We start from the raw sequence: 24,617 nt of genomic DNA, 5'->3' as shown, positions 1-24,617 counted from the left end.
TGTCCCCGCCCTTATCCCCCCTCACCTTCGCCCTCTCCCACCCCATCGCCCGTCGCCCTCGCCGTCCCCTCTCGTTCCTTCCTCTCACTGTGCACCTCTCTGCGCCCGTCACCCGCCTTCACTGCGCGCTTCCGTTACCCTGCACCAACTACGCCCCTTAGTCCCTTCCCGCACCCTCTCGGTTTCCCAGCCCGCACCCTTCCGCTCCCCAGCACCTTCTCCGCCCTGTCTGCGCACTCCCTGCCCGCCACACCGCCGCTCCTCACCGCGCTCTCTCCGCTCCCCATCCCCCACCCCCGTTCCTGGCCTCCTTTGGATCGGGATACCACCGAGAAGTACCCAGGTTGACTGGGAGGAGGGGAGTTGGGACCCAGCCTGGCTTGCTTAGTGTTGTGTGAACCTGGGCAAGGCCCTGCCCCTCTCTGGTCTCAGGGTCCTCGGTAGGTATTGGAGGGAATTGCTTTCAGTTAGAAACTTGTTAAATCCAAGATAACTTGGTGAGGGTGGAGTCCGCTGCAGTAACCTGCTTTTTTATTCTTTCTTTTTCCTTTTCTTTTTCTTTTTTTTTTTTTTTTTTTTGAGACGGAGTCTCGCTGTGTCCCCCAGGCTGGAGTGCAGTGGCGCGATCTCAGCCCACTGCAACCCCCGCCTCCCAGCTTCGTGCGATTCTCCTGCCTCAGACTCCCCAGTAGCTGGGATTACAGGCGTGTGCCACCACACCCAGCTAATTTTTGTATTTTTTGTAGAGACGGGGCTTCACCATGTTGGCCAGAGTGGTCTCAAACTCCTGACCTCAACTGATTCACCCGCCTCGGCCTCCCAAAGTGCTGGGGTTACAGGCCTGAGTCACTGCGCCCGGCCTATTCTTTTTTTTTTTTTTTTTTTTGAGACAGAGTTTAACTCTTGTTGCACAGGCTGGAGTGTAATGGTGCAATCTCGGCTCACTGCAACCTCCGCCTCCTGGGTTCAAGCATTTCTCCTGCCTCAGCCTCCCAAGTAGCTGGGATTACAGGTGTGTGCCACCACACCCAACTAATTTTTGTGTTTTTAGTGGAGACAGGGTTTCGCCGTGTTGGCCAGGCTAGTCTTGAACTCCTGACCTCAGGTGATCCGCCCACCTCAGCCTTCCAAAGTGCTGGGATTACAGGCATGAGCCACCGCACCTGGCCTCTTTGTTTTTAAGAACCTTGTGGTGCCATCCTGGCTAACACGGTGAAACCCCGTCTCTACTAAAAATACAAAAAATTAGCTGGGCATGGTGGCAGGTGCCTGTAGTCCCAGCTACTGGGGAGGCTGAGGCAGGAGAATGGCATGAACCCGGGAGGTGGAGCTTACAATGAGCCAAGATTGTGCCACTGCACCATCTTTGCCTGGGCAAAGAGCGAGACTCTGTCCCCCCAAAAAAAAGAACCCTGTGGTAAGAGCCTGGAATCCTAACCACTAGACAACCAGGGAGCTTTTTTATTCTTTTGAAGAATAAAAAAAGAATTTTATTTTTGTTTGCAAAAGTAATGCGTGTTGGCCGGGCGCGGTGGCTCACGCCTGTAATCGCAGCACTTTGGGAGGCCGAGGTGGGTGGATCACCTGAGGTCAGGAGTTCAAGACCAGCCTGTCCAACATAGTGAAACCCCATGTCTACTAAAAATACAAAATTAGGCGTGGTGGTGCATGCCTGTAATCCCAGCTACTTGGGAGGCTGAGGCAGGAGAATTGCTTGAACCCGGGAGGTGGAGGTTGCAGTAAGCCAAGATCAGGCTACTGTATTCTAGCCTGGGTAACAAGAGCAAAACTCCATCTCAAAAAAAAAAAAAAAAAAAAAGTAATGCATGTAATGCATGTTAGTCTCAAAAAACTTTAAAAAATACAAACATATGAGAGTTGGCTAGGCAGAGGGGGAGGATCTGAGTGATGGTTAAGGGACGCCCTGATACAAAGGCCTCCAGGCACGAAAGTTTTTCTTCGAACCAAAGAGACACCGAGGAACTACAGGAAAGTTGCTAGCCAGGGGATTTGGGCCAAAGAGGCTAGGGAGGTACCGGAGGGGAAGCTTTGAGATACTTCTGTGCCTGTGCTCTGTTCTTCTTTAGTCTGATCACCTTGCACTATGACTTCAGGCAAGACAGGTCATAAGACAGCCCCCACCACTCAGGCCCCTTTGAGAGGGTCTTGCCCCATACCCTGGAGGAAGGGAGACCGCACAGAGAGGCCAAGAAGAATTTACACAGATGGGTCTTGGTGGGTTTCTCTATTCAGTCTATTAGCGTTTTGTGCAATCCTGTTTCTACACCGGAAGGGGTGGCCTGCCCCTCCACACCTGTGGGTATTTCTCATCAGGTGGGACAAGAGACTGAGAAAAGAAATAAGACACGGAGACAAAGTGTAGAGAAAGAACAGTTGGCCCAGGAGACCGGCGCTCAGCATGCGGAGGACCTGCACCGGCACTGGTCTCTGAGTTCCGTCAGTATTTATTGATTACTATTTTCACTATCTCAGCAAGAGGAATGCGGTAGGAGAGCAGGGTGATAGTGAGGAGAAGGTCAGCAAGAAAACGTGAGCAAAGGAATCTGTGTCACAAATAAGTTCAAGGGAAGGTACTATGCCTGGATGTGCACGCAGGCCAGATTTATGCTTCTCTCCACCAAAAATCTCAGTGGAGAAAAGAATAACAAAGCAGCATTGCTGCCAATATATCTCGCCTCCCGCCACAGGGCGGTTTATCTCCTATCTCAGAATTGAACAAATGTACTATCGGGTTTTATACCGAGACCTTCAGTTTCAGGGGCAGGCAGGAGACAGAGGCCTTCCTCTATCTCAACTTCAAGAGGCCTTCCTCTTTTACTAATCCTCCTCAGCACAGACCCTTCACGGGTGTCAGGCTGGGGGACGGTCAGGTCTTTCCCATCCCACGAGGCCATATCTCAGGCTATCACATGGGGAGAAACCTTGGACAATACCCGGCTTTCCAGGGCAGAGGTCCCTGCGGCTTTCCGCAGTGCATTGTGCCCCTGGTTTATCGAGAATGGAGAATGGCGATGACTTTTACGGAGCATACTGCCTGTAAACATTTTGTTAACAAGGCACATCCTGTACAGCCCTAGATCCCTTAAACCTTGATTCCATACAACACGTTTTTGTGAGCTCAAGGTTGGGGCAAAGTTACAGATTAACAGCATCTCAGGGCAAAGCAATTGTTCAGGGTACAGGTCAAAATGGAGTTTCTTATGTCTTCCTTATCTACATAGACACAATAACAGTCTGATCTCTCTTTCTTTTCCCTACATACACGGCCATGCACACTTTGTTGAACCTAAGCATAAAAATGGACAGTTTCCTCTGTATCTGTGGCTCTTCATTCTGAAAGCTCCCGTGTCACAAAAAACTGTGATCAAATAAATGTATATGCTTTTTCTCCTTGTTAAAAAAAAAAAACAAACATATTCAGGGCTGGGCATAGTGGCTCATGCCTGAAATCCTAGCACTTTGGAAGGCTAAGGTGGAAGGATCCCTTGAGCTCAGGGGTATGAGACCAGCCTAGGAAACAAAGTGAGACCCCATCTTGTTAAAAAATAATAACAGGCCGGGTGTGGTGGCTCACGTCTGTAATTCCAGCACTTTGGGAGGCCGAGACCGGTGGATCACTTGAGATCAGGAGTTTGAGACCAGCCTGACCAACATGGTGAAACCCCATCTCTACTAAAAATACAAAAATTAGCGGGGCATGGTGGCAGGCGCCTGTAATTCCAGCTACTTGGGAGGCTGAGGCACGAGAATTGCTTGAATCCGGGAGGCAGAGGTTGTAGTGAGCTGACATCACAGCACTGCACTCCAGTCTAGGTGACAGAGCAAGACTCTGTCTCGAAAAATAATAATAATAATGCAAAATACAAAAGTGTACAAAGTAAAAAGCCAGGCACCCCCTCCCCACACCCAACCTCATTCATTGACCACCTAACATCTGTGGCCCTGTGTCCGCTGTCCTTCTCTGAGGATTCGGTGGGAAACAAGGTGGTTCCTGCCTGCATGGGACATGGGAGGGGCAGACAACCATTGAGTAGATAAATAAACAAGGTGATTTCAGAGAGAGAAGTGGAAGCGGTAAAAAAAAGAATCATTTTATGAACAGTGACGGTATCTCTTTGGATGAGGTGGTCAAGGGAGGAACAAAGATCTGAATGGTGAGAAGGAGGTTGTCAGGTTAAGATCAAGGAAAGTACTCCAGGTGAGGAACTGGCAAGGAGAAGGGTGTGGGGCCTCAGCCTGCTTACTGAACAAGGGCAGTAGCCTTGGGGCAGGGAGAGAAGGGCTTCCCCACCCCATCTCACTCCCCAGGGATTGCTGAGGTGACAGTTTTGGTTATGCTATGACACAGTTTTCTAGCAGCACACAAACATTTATCTAATTTTCTTTCTTTCCTCTTTCTCTTTCTTTCTTTTCTTTTCTTTTCCTTTCTTTCTTTCTTTCTTTCTTTCTTTCTTTTCTTTTCTTTTCCTTTCTTTCTTTCTTTCTTTCTTTCTTTCTTTCTTTCTTTCTTTCTTTTCTTTCTTTCTTTTCCTCCCTCCCTCCTTTCCTTCTTTCTCTCTCTCCCTCCCTCCCTCTTTTTTCTTTCTTTCTTTCTTTCTTTTCTTTCTTTCTTTCTTCTTTCTCTTTCTTTCTTTTTCTTTCTCTTCCTCCCTCCCTCCTTTCTTTTTCTTTCTTTCTCTCTTTCTTTCTCTCCCTCCCTCCCTCTTCTCTCTCTCTTTCTCCTTCCTTCCTTCCTCCCTCCCTCCTCCCTTCCCTTCTCTTCCTTTCTTTCTTTCTTTCCTTTCTTCTTCCCTCCCTCCCTTCCTCCCTTCTTCCCTCCCTCCCTCTCTCCCTCTCTCCCTCCGTCCCTCTTTCCTTCCCTCCCTCTCTCTCTCCCTCGCCCTCTCTCTGTCTCTCTCTCTTTCTTCCATTTTTGAGACGGAGTTTCACTCTTGTTGCCCCAGGCTGGAGTGCAATGGTGCCATGTGAGCTCACTGCAACCTCCACCTCCCGGGTTCCAGCAATTCTCCTGCCTCAGCCTCCCGAGTAGCTGGGATTACAGGTGCCTGCCACCACGCCCAGATAATTTGTGTATTTTAGTAGAGACAGGATTTCATCATGTTGGCCAGGCTGGTCTTGAACTCCTGACCTCAGGTGATCCGCCTGCCTCGGCCTCCCAAAGTGCTGAGATTACAGGCATGAGCCACCGCGCCTGGCCTATTTCTTTTTTTTCTTTTCTTTTCTTTTTTTTTTTTTGTGACACAGAGTCTCACTCTGTCACCCAGGCTGGAGTGCAGTGATGCGATCTGGGGTCACTGCAACCTCTGCCTTCCAGGTTCAAGCGATTCTCCTGCCTCAGCCTCCTGAGTAGCTGGGATTACAGGCGTGCGCCACTGTGCCCGGGTAATTTTTTGTATTTTTAGTAGAGACAAGGTTTCGCCATGTAGCCAGGCTGGTCTAGAACTCCTGACCTCGAGTGATCCACCCACCTTGGCCTCCCAAAGTGCCGGGATTATAGGCATGAGCCACTGTGCCTGGCCTAATTTTCTTCCTTTCAACTCTTAAAAACAAAAAAACAAAACTTTCTCCTGTGTTCCAAGTTGGTCTGTTCACTGGGTTCAGGCCTAGGAAGAAACAAGAAGTGCAGAGTCACAGACTTTGGCCCTGCAAGAGAGAGCCCGACTCACTTGGGGACTCACTTGCAAAACTGGTTTTGTGTTATAAGCATGAAGCAGAAGTGGGGGTGGGAAGGGCAACTGGGAGACCAGAGGTTCAACTGCATTTCACAGAATCCAGAATGTCTGATACTGTCTACTTCTCAGGGTCACGAAAACCTAACCCCTTAGGTTCTGGTCCCGGCTCTGCCATCTGTCTGTGAGCTCTCCATTCAATTATTTTTCTCTCTGGTCCTCAGTCTCCCAATATGCAAAATGTGAATTTTCACAAAGTGAACATATCCATGCAGCCAGCACGCAGACCAAGAAAAAGAACAATTTCCAGAACCCTCCACAGCCTGTCCACTTCCAGTCACTTACCACCAAAAAGGTAACTATCTTGACTTCAAATTGCATAGTTTTACTTGTTTTTGAACTGTATATAAACAGAATAATATAGCATGCACTCTTTTATACCTTGCTGCTTTTGCTCAAAATTGTATTTGATACATCTATGTTGCTATGTGTAGTTGTAGTTAATCCATTCTCACACCTTTAATATTCTATTATATAAATAGACCACATTTTACTGTTGATGAACATTTGGGTTATCTCCAATTTTGTTTATTACACTTCTTTTTTCTTTTTTTTGGAGACAGAGTCTCGCTCTGTCGCCTAGGTTGGAGTGCAGTGGCGCCATCTTGGCTCACTGCAACCTCCCACCTCCCAGGTTCAAGCGATTCTCCTGCCTCAGCGTCTCAAGTAGCTGGGATTACAGGTGCCGGCCACCACGCCCAGATAATTTGTGTATTTTAGTAGAGATGGGATTTCATCATGTTGGCCAGGCTGGTCTTGAACTCCTGAGCTCGGGTGATCCACCCACCTCAGCCTCCCAAAGTGCTGGGATTACAGGCATGAGCCACCATGCCCGGCCTTATTACATATATCATAAAATGCTGCTATGGACGCTGTTGAACATGTCTCTTATGAACATAGGTACTGTTGGGTAAATACTGTTGGGTAAATACCTAGGTGTGGAATCACAGGGTCATAAGGTATGCATATGTTCAGCTTTAGTAGATAGGGCCAGACCTTTTTTTTTCTTTTTTTTTTTTTTTTTTTGGAGATAGGATCTCCCTCTGTAGCCCAGGCTGGAGTGCAGGCCAAACATGGCTCACTGCAGCCTCCACCTCCTGGACTCAGGCAGTCCTCCTGCCTCAGCCTCCCAAGTAGCTGGGACCACGAGGTGTGTCACCACGCCCTGCTAATTTTATTTTTATTTGTTAGTAGAGACATGGTCTCACTGTGTTGCCTAGGCTGGAGCTAGACATTTTGTTTTCTTTCTTTCTTTCTTTCTTTTTTTTGCTCTTGTGGAGCCAGGCATTTTGAAAGGGTGTACCAGTAATATCTGGAGAGTTCCAGTTGTTCTACATTCTCAACACTTGACATTGTCCCATTGTCCTTGTAGTATTAGGCATTTTTAGGCATTTTTTTTTTCGAGATGGAGTCTTGCTCTGTTGCCCAGGCTGGAGTGCAGTGGCATGATCTCAGCTAACTGCAACCTCCGCCTCCTGGGTTCAAGCAATTCTCCTGCCTCAACCTCCTGAGTAGCTGGAATTACAAGCGCGCACCACCACACCTGGCTATTTTTGTGTGTGTGTGTTTTTAGTAGAGACGGGGTTTCACCATGTTGGCCAGGCTGGTCTCAAACTCCTGATCTCGTGATCCACCCACCTCGGCCTCCCAAAGTGCTGGGATTACAGGCATGAGCCACTGCGCCTAGCCAGTATTAGGCACTTTTGTGGATGTATTGTGGTATCTCATTGTGGTTTTAAGTTTAATTTCTCCACTAATGAAGATAACACTTTTTCATATATGTATTGGTTTTCATTTTTTATTTACATAGCCACACATGAATATATCCTTGTTACATATAATACATGAATAGAAATAATACATATAAAGCTAAAGTCCCTCTAAAACGAATCCCTTCACTAGTTTTATTTTTAATTGAAAAAAAATTTTTTTGTAGCAATGGGGTCTTGCTTTGTTGCCCAGGCTGGTCTTGAACTCCTGGTCTCAAGCAATCCTGCCACCTTGGCCTCCTAAAGCACTGGGATTACAGGTGTGAGCCACCATGCCCAGCTCCTTCCCGAGTTTTGAGCACTGGGCTTGGAGTTAAGAGACCTGAATTCCAGCCTTGGTCTGCCACTGACTAGATTGCTGTCTGATTTTGGACAGGTCACCTCTCTGGGTCTGTCTCCCCATCTATAAAATCAGAGTGTTTAACTAGATAGTCTCTAAGGATCTTTTTTCTTTAATATTCTGATCACTGTTTCTGTGATCCTAAGAACCTCCATTAGGTAAAAATGGCCATTTGCCTTACTATCCATTCTCTCCATCTTCCTTAGTAACTGAACTCCCGAGTTTTAGTTGAGCATATGGCTGGCCCACTAGACTATTTCCAGCCTCCCTTACAACTGGGCATGACCATGTGACTAATTTGAGACAAGGGTGTGTAGACAGAAATGATGTGTGCAACTTTTGGGTCATGACTTTATAAAGAAGGGTCATGCCCTCCACTTGCTCTTCTCTTCCTGCTGGCTGGAAAGAGGACCTGATGATGGGAACTGGCCCAGCCATTTGTTTTGTTTTTCAGATAGGGTCTCACACTGTTTCCTGTGCTACAGTGCAGGGGTGCAATCACGACTCACTGCATCCTTGACCTCTTGGGCTCGCTCCTCCCTCAGCCTCCTGAGTAACTGGGACCACAGGCATGCGCCACCACACCCAGATAATTCTGTATTTTTTGTAGAGACGTGGTTTCCTCATGTTGCCTAAGCTAGTCTCAAACTCTTGGACTCGAGTGATCCACCCATCTCAGCCTCCCAAAGTGTTGGGATTACAGATGTGAGCCACTGTGCCCAGCACCAGCCATCTTTGTTCATGAGATGGAGGCCAAGATATGTTGACGATGACAGAACAAGGCAAGAGCTGAGACCCCTCACAACATATCGCTGACATATCAGCCCTGGATTGCTTAGAAGTAAATTTTCATCTCAAGCTATCATTATTTCAGCTTTTGTTATATCCACTGAACCTGAATCCTGATTAATACAGAGTGACTGAAGAATGACTTTTTTTTTTTGAGACAAAGTCTGACTCTGTTGCCCAGGATGGGGTGTAGCGGCACGATCTTGGCTCACTGCAACCTCTGCATCCCGCGTTCAAGTGATTCTCCTGCCTCAGCCTCCCAAGTAGGTGGGACTACAGGCGCCTGCCACCATGCCCGGCTAATTTTTTGTGGTTTTAGTAGAGATGGGGTTTTGCCATGTTGGCCAGGCTGGTCTTGAACTCCTGACCTCAAGTGATCCGCCTGCCCTGGCCTCCCAAAGTGCTGGGATTACAGGTGTGAGCCACCACGTCCAGCTTCAAGAATGACTTTAGATTGGGTGTTGGGTCAGGTTTCTCGGAGGAAGGGACGCTTTGAGCTAGATCTTAACAAGAGAGACAGCCATATAGATTTAGGGGAAAAGCATTCCAAGCCAAGGAGGCCACAGGTGCAAAAGCTCAGTCCAAGACAGGATTCTGTGTAATGAGGCCTACCTGGTCAATCGTGGCGCCCCCATCTCCCATCCCATTGTTTACAGTGACTGAGCCAAGAGTGGACCATGTGGCCTGAACAGGCCCAATCAGAGACCTCCAGAGATTTGCTGTGTGAGTGATGGGACAGAAAGGCTCTTTCTCTGGGATTACAAATCTTAATGACTATTTAAGCCTAGAATTATTGAGGATCATGTTGCTGGCAAGTGGCAAAAACCCACCTGAGTATAAAGCTGGGGCAAACACAGACGAGTTAGAAAGGGACAGAGTCCTCCATGGGGTTTGACCCTGGGTCCAACCACACTTGTCCTTATTTCAATCCAGTTATGAAAACCCATTATGTCCTTCTTCGCTATTGAACTGGATTTCCATCACTTGCAACCAAGTAGGTGCCTGGTCTCCCCCTATAACTGGGGCTAATTGTAGATGGTCCCCGAACTATGATCATTCAACTCACAATTTTTGACTTTACAACAGTATGAAACAAGACATTCAGTAGAAACTGTACTTCAGATATTGAATTTTGATTCAAAATTCTTTATAACTTTATTACAATATAGATTTTGTGTTGGATAGTTTTGCCCACTGTAGGCTAATGTAAGTGTTCTGAGCATGTTTAAGGCAGGCTAGGCTAAGCTATGTTTGGTAGGTTAGGTATATTAAATACATTTTTGACTTATGATCATATTTTCCACTTATGATGGGTTTATCAGGATGCAAACCCATCACATAAATGGAGGGATATCTGTAAAACATTGTTAGACCTATAATTTTACTGCTGATTATTGGGAGGTGGTATGGCACAGTGGTTAGGGGCAGAGGCCTTAGAGTTGGACTACATGGGTTCAAATCCCAGCTTGGCTGTTTTCTGTGTGGTTCTAACCCAGTTCTGCCAAAACTTGTTGAGTGGCCTTAGGTGAGTCACATAAACTCTCTAGATACAGCTTCCTCATTGCAAAATGTCTCAAGCTAAGTTTAGTATTCTCCCTCCACCCTGACCCTGCTTCTGTTCCTCTTTCAGGCTGTCCCATCTCAGTAAATGGCCCATCAGCCACCCAGAAGGTCAAGCCAGATTCATCCTTCACATCTAATCTACCTTCTAAACACATCCACAATCCATTCCCCTTTCTCCATCCCCACTGTCCCCGCTCCAGTCCATGCCATCAAGACTTTTCATTTGCACTTTGCCACAGAGCTGTTAAAATACTTTTACAAACTGCAAATTTGATTGAGTCACTCTGAAAAGGTGAATGTGGCCCTTGACCTCTGCATGGTTTGGTCCTGGTCTGTCTCTCTCCACTCAGTTCAGGCCATCCTCTCAGTGCTCCAGACAGGCTAGCCTTGCATTCCTCCAGCTAGAAGGAGCCCCAGGGCCTTTGCACAACTCCTCCCTCTCCCTGGAATGCTCTTCCCCGTCTTAGCTTGATGGCTCACCCTTGAGGTCTAGGCTCAAATGTCAGTCCTTCAGGGAAGTATTTTCTGATCCTTCAAAGCAGGTCAGGTCCTGGTGACCTCCTTCACAGCACCTGTCACCACATCACTGGTGCATGTCTGCCTCCTTCCCAACTACCGTTTCAAGAGAGGCCCCTTCCCTGTTGTTCTTTGTCTCAGACCCCTTCTTTCCTTCAAAGCACTTATCACAATTTGTAACTGCTTTATTTCTTTGTTTTCTTCTTAGCTGTCTCCCCTATTCTCTTTGTATAATCTCTATGAAGAGACAAGCTGAGGTCTGTCCTGCTGTATTCCCAGGACCCAGCACTGAACCTACGAACAGAGCAGAGATTCTCAAAAAGTATCTCTTGAATAAAAAGTGTTTTTGGTGGTGGCATCTCTAGCAGTCAGGAACTCCCTCTTTGCCTCTGAGTTTTGATCCTCAGGCAGTATTTCTGCTGGTTAATGAGTAATTCTTCTCTGGGTTTATGGTTCAGAGTAGAATAGGAGACCTCAGGCAGCCTGGCAACCTCCGGCCTTGTGGGAAATGCCTTCCAGTGGAATTGCAGCAAATTTCAACTCTAACCCAGGGATATCGATCTAGGCCTCATTCCCACACCCAGCTCTGCTGCCAGAAGTGTTCCAAGGCTTCTCATGCCCCAAGATCTCACTGCTCTCTTCTTCCCCTAATGCTCCAAGACCCTCTCCCAGCCAGGCCCCAAAGGCTGTGCCCCTGATGCCAGGTTGCTTTCAAGCTGAAGCCACACCAGAGGAAAGAGCTGAGGGTGGCAAAGGTGAGCCTCACAGCTGACCCAGGGGAGGGGTGGGGAAGCTTGGGAGAGCTCATAGGATGCAGCTGCGAGTTACAAGAGTTAGTATGCTGGCAAAACCACCCAGGGCTGCTGGGCCCTGCTAGCATGTGAGCAGGAAGAGGGCATGAGGGCACAGTTCTAAAAGCAGCATTTACTTTGGTTTTCACTTCTCTGAGGCCCCGGGAACATTTTAAAGTTCTAGTTCTTGGGCCTGGCACGGTCTCCATCATTCCTCCTTCAGCCACTGCAGCAGCTGTGGTGTGTAGTAGGTGATGATGATGTCAGCACCTGTGTTGGGAGAGATGCAGAAAGTTGCTGGGGGGACGGTGATCAGCTCTGAGCACACCTGCGATGCGAAGGCCAGGCGGGGAAGAAGGCTACCATGAAGAGGCATAGCCTGTGGGCACACCACATGAGACAGAGCCCGGCTTTGGGCAATTCTATTTCTTGGGCAAGTCATTTTCTCTTTTGGGGCCTCAGTTTACCAAAGAATAAAATGCACAGTAAAGGAAATAGGTAAGAGGCAAGTTCCTTCCCATGCTGGTATGCAATTCTAACAAAATGAGCCCCCTTTATGGAGTGATATTATCTCATTTAATCCTCAGGACAACCACGCACCAGGTATCTTATCCCCAGTTATCCAGTTATGGGTGAGGACACTGAGGTTCAGAGAAGTGGCTTGCCCACGTTCTCACAACCAAAAATGAATGAAGGGCTCTGCTTGCTTCACCTGGCCGTGTTCTATGCTGCAGTTCCATATCTCTTCCTCAATGTGTGTCTGTTTAGATCACTAGTAATTCCTGGAATAAGACTCCAAGCTCTTAGGACTTCGTTCCCCGATCTAGGCAGAGTGCTTATCAGTCCCTGTGGTGCAGGTCAAAACACCCCACCCCTGCCTGCCTACCTGCTCTGCGGAAGGCAGTCATGGCCTCCAGTACGGCAGCCTTGAGATCAAATGCCCCAGCCTGGGCTCCATGCCACAGCATGGCAAACTCTCCAGAGACGTGGTACACGGCGAGAGGGAGGTCGGGGTGCTGCAGGGAAGCAGACAGGAGACAGGCTGAAATGGAGGGTGGATGTGGCCCTGGGAGCGTCCCTTCCCCCCTGCTCCATCTGTGACCATCCTGAGCCCCGTGTCCTGGGTTACTGCAGCTGGCAGCCTGGCCCATTCTTGAACTGTTAGAGCAGGGCTGTTTGGGGCTCCTGCAAGCCCTGACATAGAAGGCCACGATGGTTCCTGGGCAGGGAGGGGGAGGAGAGGATGCGTGCTCAAGGGCAAACTGCTTCCAACTCTGAGATTCCAGAGTCTGTGGAAAAACTCTGTCCCAGCCCCCTGAGCCCCCTTTGCCTCGGACCTGTGCTCACCTTGTCCTTTACCTCCCGCACGATGTCCAGGTAGGGCATTCCCGGCTTCACCATGAGCATGTCTGCTCCTTCCCGTACATCCCGGTCCTAAGGGATGAGGGTAGAGTGTGGGTGCTGCCTGGGAGGGGGCTGAGGGTGGGGCTCAAGTCCTAGTCACTCACCACAGCTCGGAGAGCCAGGCCTCGTGCTCCAGGGGGCAGCTGGTAGCAGCGGCGGTCCCCAAAAGCTGGGCTTGACTTAGCCGCATCCCTGCAAAGCAGAGTCATCAGGGTGGGCTCCAGCTTTGGGCCAAAGGGCCAGGGCTTTAACAGCAGACCCCTGCCCACCCCTGCTCACCGGAAAGGGCCATAGAAACAGGAAGCAAACTTGGCACTGTAGCTCATCACTGACACCTATGGGGAGACAATGGGGGTCTTGGCTTATTCGGCCCTTGCCAGGTGTCCCAGGGTGATGTGGCAGGGAGAGAAAGAACGTAGGCTGGGAAGGACACTGCCTGTGTTCTGGTCCTGTTGGAGTGCTGGGCTTGATTTCCCTGTCAGAGGCCTAGAGGTTGACATGGTTCCCCAAAGCCTCATCCAGCACTGTCTTCAGTTCTGTGATTCTTTTTTTTTTTTTTTGAGATGGAGTCTAGCTCTGTCGCCCAGGCTGGAGTGCAGTGGCATGATCTCAGCTCACTGCCTCCTGGGTTCAAGCGATTCTCCTGCCTCAGCCTCCCCAGTAGCTGGGATTACAGGCGCCTGCCACCACGCCCAGCTAATTTTTGTGTTTTTAGTAGAGATGGGGTTTCACCATGTTGGCCAGGCTGGTCTTGAACTCCTGACCTTAAGTGATCCACCCGCCTCAGCCTCCCGAAGTGCTGGGATTACAGGTGTGAGCCACCACGCCCGACAGTTCTGTGATTCTTAGCAGACACGGGGGCAGGGCTGGTGCAGACTATCTCCTGCCGGCCCCGTGCTGCATTCCCTGCCCTTACCCTGTTGCCAAGTCCATGTGCCATCAGGGCCTCTTTGATGGCTTCCACGCGTCCATCCATCATGTCCGACGGGGCTACCACCTGACATCCTGGGGGGCAGAGGGTGGCCTTCAGAACTCTGGGACCTCCTAGCCACTCTGCCACTCCCTGACCCAGAGGTGCCCATCCCTGCTGGTGGTTCACTCACCTGCCTTGGCATACGCCAATGCCACCTCAGCCAGCCGCTGGCGGCTCTCCTCAGCCCGGAATGCTCCATTTTCACTCAGGAGCCCTGCAGGACAGATGACTGGGTTTTGGGGAGCACCTTGGGCCCTGGCCTGTCCCCACCCTGGTGAGAAGTGGGCCATAGGAGTGTGGGTGGCAGCAGGGCTGGTGGGAGGAAGGGAACTCACCGCAGTGACCATGGGAGGTGTAGGGACACAGGCAGACGTCACAGGCCACCAGGAGGCTGGGGAAGGTCTTCCTCAACAGATGGATCGCCTCAATAGCTGGGGACTCCTCGGAGTCAGCTGCGGAACCCCGCTCGTCCTAGGGGCAGGGGAGGGACAAAGCAGTGTGTCTATTACATGTAGCTTTGGAAGGCAGGACGGCAGCCATCACAGAGCATAGCCCTGGCCTTCTCCTTCATCATCACAGCCCCTGGATAAGGAAGCACAGAGGACTAACCCTACATGGGTGCTGACTTAAGGGCAAGGACCATGTCCATTCACCTGTGGCCCCAGGGCCAGCACAATGTGGGAGTGAGGATGCAGTCAGTGTGGACCCTCAGTCCACCCTCGCCCAACCTCCCTTCCTTTTTCTGTTTTTATTGGAGACAGGGTCTTGCTCTGTCGCCCAGGCTAGAGTGCACTGGTGCGATTTTGGCTCACTGCAGCCTCGACTTTTTGGGCTCAAGCGATCCTCCCACCTCTCCACCTCCCGAGTAGCTGGGACTACAGGCACATACCACCACACCCAGCTAACTTCTGTATTTTTTGTAGAGATGGGTTTTGCCATGTTGTCCAGGCTGGTCTCAAAATCCTGGGCTCAAGTGATCCACCCACTTTGGCCTCCCAAAGTGCTGGGATTACGGGCGTGAGCGCAACCTCCCTTCTTAGCCCTTCCTTTGATTCTTCACCTTGGGAACTCTGCTGGGGACGCCAAAGATCAAGACACAGCGTAGGCCCTCTTCCACCAAGGGCCTCAGCATCTCTTCCAGCCGGTTCACACCATACCTGTGTGGATGTGGGTAGAGGGGTTGAAGGAAGGCAGGTCCCAGGCAAAGGTCCTCCGGACCCCACCACACTGTGCCTCTGTTAGAAACCAAGCTGCATATGGCACCAGGAGGGCTCCAGCCCCCAGGACAGGAAGGGGCAGGGATGCATCCACTAAATAGGAGGGAAGACCGAGGCCTTGAGTAGCAGAGCTCTGGAATTTGGCTGTGGAAGGCTCCTTCGAGGCCCTCTTTTTGAACTCCCATCTGCAGTTCAGCTCCCTTCTGCAACAGCCTCTGCCATGACGCCTTGGGTGATGGGTAGCTCTTTACTTTATGGGGCTGCCCCTTCCACTGTGGAACAGCTCTGGCCCCGGGGAAACCCTTTCCTCTACTGAGCTAATGTCTGCCTGTCCGCATCTTCTACTTCCTAGGTCTGCTTCTGCCTCCCAGCACTTCCACCTGTGCAATCTCTCCCTCCACCACCCCCTGGCCCCCCAACTCCACGTCTCCTACCTGGCCACTCCTGGGAGGCTGGCGATAGGCTGTATGTCATCAGGAACATCCCTGCAAGAGCGGGGGTGGGATATGGATTGGTGGCTGTGGGAAGGGCCAGTGGTGAGGGGGCGACTGAGAGGGATGGTTGGGAAGCAGGGAAGAAATATGGAAGTAAGGATGGTGGGAGAAGGATGGGATCCAGTGTCTGGCTTCCCTGCCTGGCCAAGCCCAGGGCCTGAAATAATAATAGGAACAACAAGAATAACAGTGACAACACTAGCTAAAAGAACGGTAATTACAGGAAGGAATTAAGTGGTTAAGAACTTGGACTCTGAACTCGGCAGGTCTTTGCTTTCTATCCCAGCCACTTACTGCTTGGGTGACCGTGGCCAAGTTCTATCATCTCTTTGAGCCTTAGGCCTTCATCTGTATCATGCGTGGTTAATTCATTCATTCAACAAATATTTATTGAGTACTTATTATGTGCCAAGTACTGTTCTAGGCCCTGATGATACAACAGTGAACAAAATAGACAAACATCCCCGCCCTCGTGGAGCTGATGTTCTAGAAAATAGCTACTCCTTCTTCATACAAATGCTCTCAGAATTGAATGAGATAATGTGTGTAGGTGCTTAGCATAGTACCTCGTACATAGTAAGTACTCAGTAAATGTCTGCGTTATTATTAACAATCACGATTGCCATCTCTTACAGGTACATAGCACTTTACAACCTACAGAGCACCTTCTCAGCTTCTGTCTTATTGCAAGAGCTCAGGAATGGCAGGCAAGGGTTATTCTTCTAATTTTCCAAATGGGATGAATGAGTTCTTTCAAAGTTTGTTTTGTTCCTAAGATTCCTGTCCTTAATCCAAATAGGCTGCTTCCAGTACCTTGAATTTCAAGCTGACAGCTCACTTTGCCACCCCCAGCAATAGTGATGCCCGCTTCAGTCAACACTCCCTCCCCAACCCCAACCAGCAGAGCAGAGGCCTGGCCCATTCTTGGAGACTCACGTGACAAAGATGGGGTAGATGAGGTTGGAGGCATTGAGCGTGGTGGTGGCTGTCTGCCAGGCCCGAAGCAGTGGGTGGAAGTAGCCGCTGTGCAGAACAGACTGGGGCTGCATGGCGTGGGCCAGTGGGCACAGGGGCATCAGTTGGTTGGAACTGAGGGCTCCTGGGGCATTGGCTGCAGGCTGTCTGTGGGGGTGATGGGTGGCACATGAGACATAGTCCCTGTCCTCAGGAGATGGTCACATCTGGAAGACAGGTCTTCCAGATTCCTGCCTCCCCTCTCTCTAGCCCAATGCTACTCACAGCATGGTTCACCAATCCCTGCTGGTCAACAAGGTAAGTTGAGAAATGAAAGTAAGTCTTTAGAAACTTTCATGACAATCAGAATCCAATGATATAAAATTTGGGCTTGTATTTTATGTGACTGCTTTTTGTTCATTATTATCTTTTAAAGTAAACATCTGAGCAAGCAATGACTGTTAAAAAAAAAATTATTTTCTTTCTTTTTTTTTTCAGACAGGGTCTCTGTCGCCCAGGCTGCAGTGCAGTGGTGCAATCTCGACTCACTGCAGCCTTGACCTCCCGGGCTCAACTGTTTCTCCCAACTCAGCCTCCCAAGTAGCTGGGACTACAGGTGTGCACCACAACACCCAGCTAATTTTTGTATTTTTTGTAGAGATGGAGGTCTTGCCATGCTGCCCAGGCTGGTCTCGAACTCCTGGGCTCAAGCAATCTGCCTGCCTCGGCCTCCCAAAGTGCTGGGATTACAGGTGTGAGCCATGGTGCTTGGCCAAAAAAATAATTTTCTAGTGGGGCATGGTGGCTCACGCCTGTAATCCCAGCACTTTGGGAGGCTGAGGTGGCAGGACTGCTTGAGCCCAGGAGTTCGTGACCAGCCTGGGCAACATGGCAAGACCCTATATCTACAAAAAGTTTAAAAATCAGCCAGGTGTGGTGGTCCACACCTGTAGTCCCAGCTACTCAGGAGGCTAAAGCAAGAGGATCGCTTGAGCCCAGGAGTTCAAGGTTGCAGTAAGCTATGATTGCACCACTGCACTCCAGCCTGGGCGAGAGAGGGAGACCTGTCTCTAAAAAATAATAATAATTTTATTTTGTTGCATTTTATCAAAGAATCAATAAATTGGAAATAGAAAGAAAAAAAAGAACTAATCTTACCTTATGCATAATTTAAGAAGCACTGATCTAGCCAACATTTAAACTTTGTTTATTCCACAAAAAATGCCCATGTTCATGGCAGAACTTTTAGAAAAGTGCAGATAAGCAAAAAGAGAAAAATCCCCTGCAATTCTACCTCTAGAGAAAAGTACTGTTGGCCGGGCATGGCGGCTCATGCCTATAATCTCAGCACTTTGGGAAGCTGAGGTGGGCAGATCACTTGAGGTCAGGAGTTCGAGACCAGCCTGGCCAACATGGTGAAACCCCACCTCTACTAAAAATACAAAAAAAATTAGCTGGGCTGGGCGTGGTGGCGCGTGCCTCTAATCCCAGCTAGTGGGGAGGCTGAGGCAGGAGAACCGCTTGAACCCAGGAGGAGGAGGTTGCAGTAAGCCAAGATCACGCCACTGCACTCCAGCCTGGGTGACAGAGCAAGACTTCATTAAAAAAAAAAAAAAAAAAAAAAGAAAGAAAAAAGTACTTGGGACATGAACTTCTTGTTAGGTACAATGCACACCAATAGGAAAAAATAATACCATTCATGTTAGATAGACAGACACATACACTATGTATAGAGTGCCACCGAATCTCTTCTAGCCCAAGGAGTTTCCTGGGCTCCACGGGCACAAGCTACACCTTCTTGCTTTCCTCACCTTGTCCCTTTACCTGAAAGGCTGTGCTCTCCCCACAGCCTCCGCACACCCAAATCTACAGGGTTCTCCTTCCCTCTCCCACTGAGGCTTTCTTGTCCAGATTGCAGTCTCTCTTATGTAAGTTATTTGTGGACCTGTCTTATCTCGTGCCAGTAGACAGAGCTTCTGCAGGGCAAGGTCCAGAGTTGGTTCATTTTTGCCTCCCCCACAGTGCTCTGTCACACACTGACCTTGGCACACAGTAAATATTTAATTATGTGAAGTACAAAAATACGTCCCAAATGCCAAATTAGTGGATGCAAGACAGAAGGAAGCTGGGGCATTAACATTTGTTTCTTGAGCACCTACTGTGTGCCAGACCACGCCTGGCATTTTCACAGGTGATTTCTCATCGAGTGGGCACTACAGTCCTGGGAGGCAGTGCATGGAGCCTGACCAGAAGTGAGCCATGGCTCCACTGGGAGTGAGGAGGTCAGAAGAGGCGTATTAGAAGAAGACAGGGGTCGGGCGTGGTGGCTCACACCTGTAACCCCAGCACTTTGGGAGGCCGAGGCGGGTAGATCACTTGAGGTCAGGAGTTTGAGACCAGGCTGGCCAATCTGGTGAAACTCCGTCTCTACTAAAAATACAAAAATTATGCCAGGCACGGTGGCTCACGCCTGTAATCCCAGCACTTTGGGAGGCTGAGGCGGGTGGATCACTTGAGGTCAGGAGTTTGAGACCAGCCTGACCAACATGGTGAAACCCCATCTCTACTAAAAATAAAAAAAATTAGCCAGGTGTGGTGGCACATACCTGTAATCCCAGCTACTTCAGAAGCTGAGACAGGAGAATCCTTTGAACTTGGGAGGCAGAAGTTGCAGTGAGCCGAGATCGTGCCATTGCACTCCAGCATGGGCAACAAGAGAGAAACTCCATCTCACAATAAATAAATAAATAGAAATAAAAATAAAAATACAAAAATTAGCTGGGTGTGGTGGTGTGCACCAGTAGTCAGAGTTCCTCTGGAGGCTGAGGCAGGAGAATCGATTGAACCTAGGAGGCAGAGGTTGCAGTGAGCCGAGAGTGCACCATTGCACTCTTGCCTGGGCAACAGTGTGAGACTCCATCTCAAAAAAAAAAAAAAAAAAGAAAATGCCAGGGCGTTGAACTTGGTTTTGCAGGATGAGTGGGTTCAGCCTGGTGGAGAGAAGGGGGCCAATATTTCCTTAGGAAGGGAAGAAAGGGGCAAAGGTGCAGAAGGAGGATGGCTGTGGACTGTTCTGAGGAGCTGAGGAGGCAATCAAGGCAAGTGTGTATGGAGGGGGTGGATGAGAGGGGGCCAGGCTGAGGCCGTGGGAAGATTTCTGAGCAGTGGGTAGGGTTAGTGGCCTGGTTGACACCTGGCTTTAGGAAGATCAGTCCTGCAGGCTGAGCAGAGCAGACGGGAAGCAGAGGAATGCAGAGGCTGGGGAGGCTGCGGGCAGAGAAGGAAGGGGCGTCTTAAGGCAGCCAACAGGCAGTGTCTTAGGGCGGATGCTCTAGGCCTGCCTGCCTGACCTGAAGGGCAGCGGAGACAGGGACAGGGCAGGAAGAGGGCAGTGGGGAGCTGGGCTTGGAGAGGAGGTGGAGAGCTCTGTTTTAGACACTTCCTTTTGGAGGTGCCTGGGAGACTATCCCATAGCCAAAGGATGGGGAGGGGCGGGGAAGAGCCACAAAAATGGGGGCTGACAGGCCTGAGTCCAACTGCTTTTTGTATGAATGGGACCTCAAGGTCCAGAGAGGGGCAAGGACTTATCCAAAGCCACACAGCGAGTAGAAGGACTAGAACCCTGGTGTGTTAACTCCTAGGTGAAATGGGAGATCCTTTGGTAGGTTGGAGTCAAGTCAGATGTTGAAGCCAGGTCTAATCCCTCTGATTTGCTTCCCAGAAAACCACCTTTGTAACAGGTCCTTGGCTTCTGGAATCCAAAGCTGCACTCCCATGGCCTCAACTCCTCATTGCTTTCAGGAGGCTAAGGGAACAACTGCCTCCTGCTTATCAGAAACAGTGGGGCAGGGCTGCCTAGGAACTGGCTGCCCTTCCCCCCATAGTCTCTTAGGCCCCTTTAGCTGCCCCCAGTCATCTCAGGGGCCCATTTTATCCAGTTTTCCTCCTTGGTAGGATGGGGTTATCACAAGTCACACAGGGGCCAGCCCTGCTGCCACACCCCTGGGTGGGCCAGCCCCATCACCTGACACAGGGGCAGGCCAGGCCTCCCCAATCATGTCTCAACCTCCAAACAGACAATCATTCAGTAGATATGAGGTCCCAGCTGCCCATTTCGTACTTGATTTTGCTCTCATGTCTGCCAGGAGTTTTTTTTTCCTTTTCTTTTCTTTTTTTTTTGAGACAGAGGCTGGCTCTGTCACCCAGGCTGGAGTGCAGTGGTTCGATCTCGGCTCACTGCAACCTCCACCTCCTGGGTTCAAGCGATTCTCCTGCCTCAGCCTCCCAAGTAGATGGGACTACAGGCATGCATGACCGTGCTTGGCTAATTTTTGTATTTTTAGTAGAGACAGGGTTTCGCCATGTTGGCCAGGCTGGTCTCAACTCCTGACTTCAGGTGAACAACTGGCTCCTGCTTAACAGAAACCCTGGGGCAGGGCTGTCTAGGAGCCTGAGACCGGGGCAGGGTTAGAGTAAAGGGAACAGTCTCACTACAGCAGTCCACTTTGATCTGTTTTTGAATTTTAAGATTCAGAGACAGATTTGATTTGAGAAATGGGTGTTAGTGCTGAAAATATTAAAAGCTTGAAAATTGCCAATCCTGTTTAATCCCTTACACTTTAATGTGGAAAATGGGGTATAGAGAGGCAACGGGACTTTTGGAGATCACAGCGAGTGACATACAGAGCTATAAACTGACCCTGCAGCTCCTGGCTTCTCTTTCAGTGCCCTGATACCTACACCATAGAGTCATTCCATTGTAAGAGGTGCTTAATAAGTGGAGTTTCCCACTCCACTCTGAGTGGGAAAACACCCCCTGAATCACATATTGGCAGAGCCAAATGCAGGATGGGTTTTGCTTTGCAGAAAGGCCCTTAGAGTTTGGGAGAATTTCACAGACTGGGAGGGCACTTCTCCCAAATCAAGCGAGCTTGCAAACCACAACTTAAATCCCTGTGACATCACCACACTGAAGACAGGAGCGAGCCACCAGGAGGTCCAGCACCTCTGCCCACCCACATCAGACAGGTTAGCTTTGCTGGGACGCAGAGTATAGGGCGGTGCAGAAAGAACCATGTTTCAGGGTCAGACAGTCCCAGGTTTGGTCTATGCTCTGCTGTGTAATTCTGGGCAAAGTCATTGACTTTTCAGTGTTCATTTCATAATCTACAAAATAGGCATGATATCTCTAACTTGCAAGGCTGTGGAGATTATTGATAGGGATGAGGTAGGTGTCTGGCACCACGTAGCTGCACAGTAAACACGTAGCTAATTTTATTACTCTTAGGAGTGCGGCTGGGTTTCCAGATGTCCTGGCACAGCTCTATGCCTTCTGCACCTCACCACATGGGAATATGCGCTCAAACCCTTGTGGGCCACAGGGTTTTCCAAGATTTCTGAAGTGGAGTCCCTGCCTTCCAGCAGGTTATGTGGTGGAGGAAAAACAAAATAATCACCACCTGGCTGCCAGAGTAGGGGGTGGACCAGGTGCTGTCAGAGGGACTGTGTCTCTGAGTCAAGGGTGGTTTCATGGAAGAGGGGACAGTGAAGGATAAGAAGTGTTTCAGATTTAGGCCGGGCGCGATGGCTCACGCCTGTAATCCCAGCACTTTGGGAGGCCGAGGCGGGTGGATCACGAGGTCAGGAGATCGAGACCACAGTGAAACCCCATCTCTACTAAAAATACAAAAAAAAATTAGCCGGGCGCGGTGGCGGGCGCCTGTAGTCCCAGCTACTCCGGAGGCTGAGGCAGGAGAATGGCGTGAACCTGGGAGGCGGAGCTTGCGGTGAGCCAAGATTGCGCCACTGCACTCCAGCCTGGGCGACAGAGCGAGACTTCGTCTCAAAAAAAAAAAAAAAAAAAAAGTGTTTCAGATTTAATATGAAAGTATCTCCTCCTATGGAAGGCAACATCCCCAAACTGGGAGTAACTGAAGTTGGGCCCTGAGCGCTGCCACCAGGAGGGGCTAAGAGACTCATGTGCCACCCCCAACCCCCCCCCAAGTTATACTATGCTGAGGATTCCAGAGGCTGTGGGTCTTGGCACAGAGGGTTAGGACCTGCTGCCAGCCTTGGCAGGCTCTGCCACTGGCCAGGGACGAGGCAGTCAGGAGAGCCAGCTAGGCAGAAGGTGGCCAGAACTGGGAAATCCAAAGCCCCACAAAGGCCCAGGAGAGCGGCTGTCATGCAGTTCTGAAAAGAGATGAAGTGTTTATTCAGCCAACCCACATTTCTTGAATATCTACTATGGGCCTGCTGAAGTGCTAGACACAGGGATTAAAGAGAAGAATGAGACCCCAGCCTTGCCCTGGGGCTTTGAAGAGCCTGATCGCCTCTGGGGTTAGCCATTTAGACATAGTTCGAGAAGCTGCCATTCCCAGAATCCTAGAATATCTTGGCTAAGAGGCGTCTTAAAGTTTGCTGATCGTATCACTGAAGCAAGGGTGAAACTGGGCTCAGAGAGGGGTAGACACAGGCCCAGGATCACGCAGTGGGTCAGCGGCAGATCTGGGGGAAGGTCTCCAGCAGCCCAGTCCTCAGTGCCCACCATGACACCTCCATACTTTAAGGATAGATATCAAATCTGTTTCCCAGCAGGTTGGGCTTGTGGAAAGCTTTGGGTGAGCCAGACTCTGGGCCTGGCTGCTGTTGGTAGCAGGATGGTTAAGTGTGTGGGCTCTGGAGTCTGATAGATGTGGGTACAAATCCTAGTTCTGTAGCTTTCTAGTTGTGTGACCTCAGTTTCTTCGTTTAGTAAATGGGGACTAGAACCGACCTCAATGGGTTGTTGTAAGAAATGAATGGGTCAGGCCGGACGGGTGGCTCACGCCTGTGGTGGCTCACGCCTGTAATCCCAGCACTTTGGGAGGCCGAGGCGAGCGAATCACCTGAGGTCGGGAGTTCGAGACTAGCCTGACCAACAGGGAGAAACCCCATCTCTACTGAAAATACAAAAATTAGCTGGCGTGGTGGCACACGCCTGTAATCCCAGCTACTTGGCAGGCTGAGGCAGGAGAATCGCTTGAACCCGGGAGGCGGAGGTTGCAGTGAGTGGAGATCGCGCCACTGCACTCCAGCCTGGGCAACAAGGCGAAACTCCGTCTCAAAAATAAATAAATAAATTAAATAAATGAATGGTCAATGCACGCAACGCTTAGTACAAAACTGCTGTTATTGTTTTCACCTCCCTACCCCCCCACCAACCACCACCCGCACCTCGGGCTCTGCCTCGATGGAGTCTGCCCAAGCAGTATCCGAGAGGGTGAACCCCAGAGAAGAGGCGCGAAGCTCCGAACCCGGGCCCCCAACCCCGGCTGGAGCGGGACAATCCAGCCCAAACAGACGCTCCACGGGACTCCGTGCACGGCTGCACCGCCAGGGCTTCAGGCGCACAGCACAATCTGGGGACGCAGGACTCTTGGTGCCACAGTCCCCGCCTCGCCCTGGAGCCGCCCTCCAAGCCCGCCATCTCCCCGCATCCAGCCCCCGCTCACCTGCCTCCCTAAGGGCTCCCGGCCGCTGCTCCTGTCACCGCTGTCTCCCGCCCGGGTCTCCCAGAGACCGCGTAAGAGCGGGGGGACTCACCCGGAAGCAGCTTCCCCACGGCCCGCCCCCTCCACAGTCCAGGCCACGCCCCCTGAAGGAGCTCTTCTGGGGGGCTCCTCCGCTCCAGCCGCGGCCCCGCCCACACCCAACGAGGCCTAGCCAATTGGGTGTGTCGAGGGCCTGGAGGGCCCGCCCGTCCCCGCTCCGGGCCCTGCGCTTGTGCAGCGAACCGCAGGAGGGAGGCCACGAGGGGGCGCAGGAACCGCGTGGGAGGGTCCCAGGGTGTGAGCCGGCCTCGGAGGCGGTTACAGCCCAGGGTTCACTTCACAGCATTCCTTTTCCCAGCCTAGGGCAAACTTGGCTCTGGTTAATGGCTTGGTGAAAGAATAATTGGATGTCAAAGCCGTTAAAACAGCACCATTATGCATAACACAGTATTAGCTAAGTCCATTCTTGCGGACTAAGCTAAAGTTGTTGAGTTCAGCGCCAGGCTTCCAAGTTTTCAGAGAAAA

At 50.4% G+C, this 24,617-nt stretch overlaps 1 protein-coding gene and 1 long non-coding RNA gene across 6 annotated transcripts; one reads left to right on the top strand and one right to left on the bottom strand.

The window, feature by feature from the left end:
* The first annotated feature begins 5 nt into the window (after positions 1-5).
* Positions 6-10,424, top strand: LOC134736176 (uncharacterized). The gene is made up of 2 exons (XR_010119994.1): positions 6-440; positions 5,915-10,424. It is a non-coding gene; the product is annotated as an uncharacterized lncRNA (long non-coding RNA).
* On the bottom strand, positions 9,779-24,185 carry ALAD (aminolevulinate dehydratase). 5 transcript variants are annotated; one of them, XM_055271410.2, is made up of 13 exons: positions 24,054-24,163; positions 19,167-19,289; positions 16,543-16,728; positions 15,547-15,597; positions 14,956-15,052; positions 14,231-14,366; positions 14,026-14,109; positions 13,839-13,927; positions 13,202-13,257; positions 13,027-13,114; positions 12,866-12,952; positions 12,405-12,534; positions 9,779-11,788 (listed from the first exon to the last, which is right to left on the bottom strand). In XM_055271410.2, the coding sequence occupies exons 3-13, from the start codon at positions 16,680-16,682 to the stop codon at positions 11,727-11,729; spliced, it is 1,020 nt and encodes a 339-aa protein (XP_055127385.1). In that variant the 5' UTR covers positions 16,683-16,728; positions 19,167-19,289; positions 24,054-24,163; the 3' UTR covers positions 9,779-11,726. The 5 variants fall into 5 exon arrangements, with proteins under 5 accessions (XP_055127385.1, XP_055127384.1, XP_055127383.1 ...); XM_055271409.2 differs by lacking the exon at positions 19,167-19,289 and having other exon boundaries at positions 24,054-24,185; XM_055271408.2 differs by lacking the exon at positions 19,167-19,289 and having other exon boundaries at positions 15,547-15,763; positions 24,054-24,150.
* Between the last annotated feature and the right edge of the window lie 432 nt (positions 24,186-24,617).

This window comes from Symphalangus syndactylus, chromosome 3, assembly GCF_028878055.3.
Source record: "Symphalangus syndactylus isolate Jambi chromosome 3, NHGRI_mSymSyn1-v2.1_pri, whole genome shotgun sequence".
NCBI lineage: Eukaryota > Metazoa > Chordata > Mammalia > Primates > Hylobatidae > Symphalangus > Symphalangus syndactylus.
This window is presented reverse-complemented; position numbering and strand designations above follow the sequence as displayed.